This window comes from Cyphomyrmex costatus, unplaced genomic scaffold (assembly GCF_001594065.2).
Source record: "Cyphomyrmex costatus isolate MS0001 unplaced genomic scaffold, Ccosl1.0 scaffold5408, whole genome shotgun sequence".
Lineage (NCBI taxonomy): Eukaryota > Metazoa > Arthropoda > Insecta > Hymenoptera > Formicidae > Cyphomyrmex > Cyphomyrmex costatus.
The window spans coordinates 1-1,055 of NW_017279625.1; the positions used below are offsets into that span (position 1 = coordinate 1).

Sequence of the window (1,055 nt, forward strand, 5' to 3'; positions counted from 1 at the left end):
CGGTCACAGTCCGCCACGACGGGAGTCTCGCGTCGCCGGATTTCCAGAACCCCACCGTCGAATGATGGCATTGGGCGGAAGTACCGCGCCGGTACCCGATCATGCAGTTCGAAGCTGAACCACGGCGCAGCCTGGCTCGTCATCATCGTCGAGCCACCGACACCGGCCCGCTTTCGCGCTACTTCCCACTGCGTCAGGACGATGGCGTGCGTCCAGTCGCCTTCGGCAAGTAGCCGACGCATGATCGGCGTGGTGAGGTGAAATGGGATGTTACCCACGACGACGTCGCGAGTGAGTGGTTCACGCCTCACGTCGGCATGGGCGATGTCGACCCCCTTCAGTTCGGCCTGCAGGCGCTTGACCCGGGAGGCATCGATGTCGATAGCACGCAGATCACGACCGAGCGTGCACAGGTGTTTGGTGAGCGCGCAGCCGCCAACTCCGATTTCAAGGATTGAGCCTTTGGTGGTTGCGACCAATTCGGCGATGCGGACCAGCGTTGGTTGGTGGGTGAGAAAGTTCTGGCCGAGTTCGGCTCGGCCGCCGTGGTGCGATTGCGCAAGCATGTGCGCTCCATTCGTGAGGAAAGGGAGCACCCGGCAGATCGCTCGGAACGGCCAGCGCGTGGCATAGCTTCAGCAGCGCCTCCGGGTGCATGGGCATCCGGAATGACGGGGCGCTGGCCAACGAAGAGCAGCTCGCGGGCGAGTTCAGCGGCCAGTGCACTGATGATTGCCTACGTACTCATGTCCACAACTTTAACCTAGGCCGATCGTCGCAAGCGAACCGGCACCAAACAGACCGTGACTAAACCTCAACGAATGTGACTTACGTCTGTGCAAAACCAGGTCTTAAGTCCCAGTATTCGAGCAGTGAAAGATTAGTTCTTGTCCACACCCGTGGAGATTGTTCTTTTACCTGTTCAGGCGGCATAACTGGACGTTAAATTTTTGGGTTATCCACGCGCTATCCACTGGACGACCCACATGTCGATCGGCGATTCCCACACGATCCGCACATCTTCCCCACAGGCACCGGTTTTGTGCGCCGATGGA

The 1,055-nt window shown here is 59.6% G+C and overlaps 1 protein-coding gene across 1 annotated transcript; it reads right to left on the minus strand.

The window, feature by feature from the left end:
• Nucleotides 1-95: 95 nt before the first annotated feature.
• LOC108779001 (rRNA adenine N-6-methyltransferase-like) lies at nt 96-566 on the minus strand (the record flags this gene model as incomplete). The annotated part of the gene is made up of 1 exon (XM_018546332.1): nt 96-566. A coding segment is annotated over exon 1 (471 nt), but the record flags the coding sequence as incomplete, so codon positions are not given.
• Nucleotides 567-1,055: the final 489 nt, after the last annotated feature.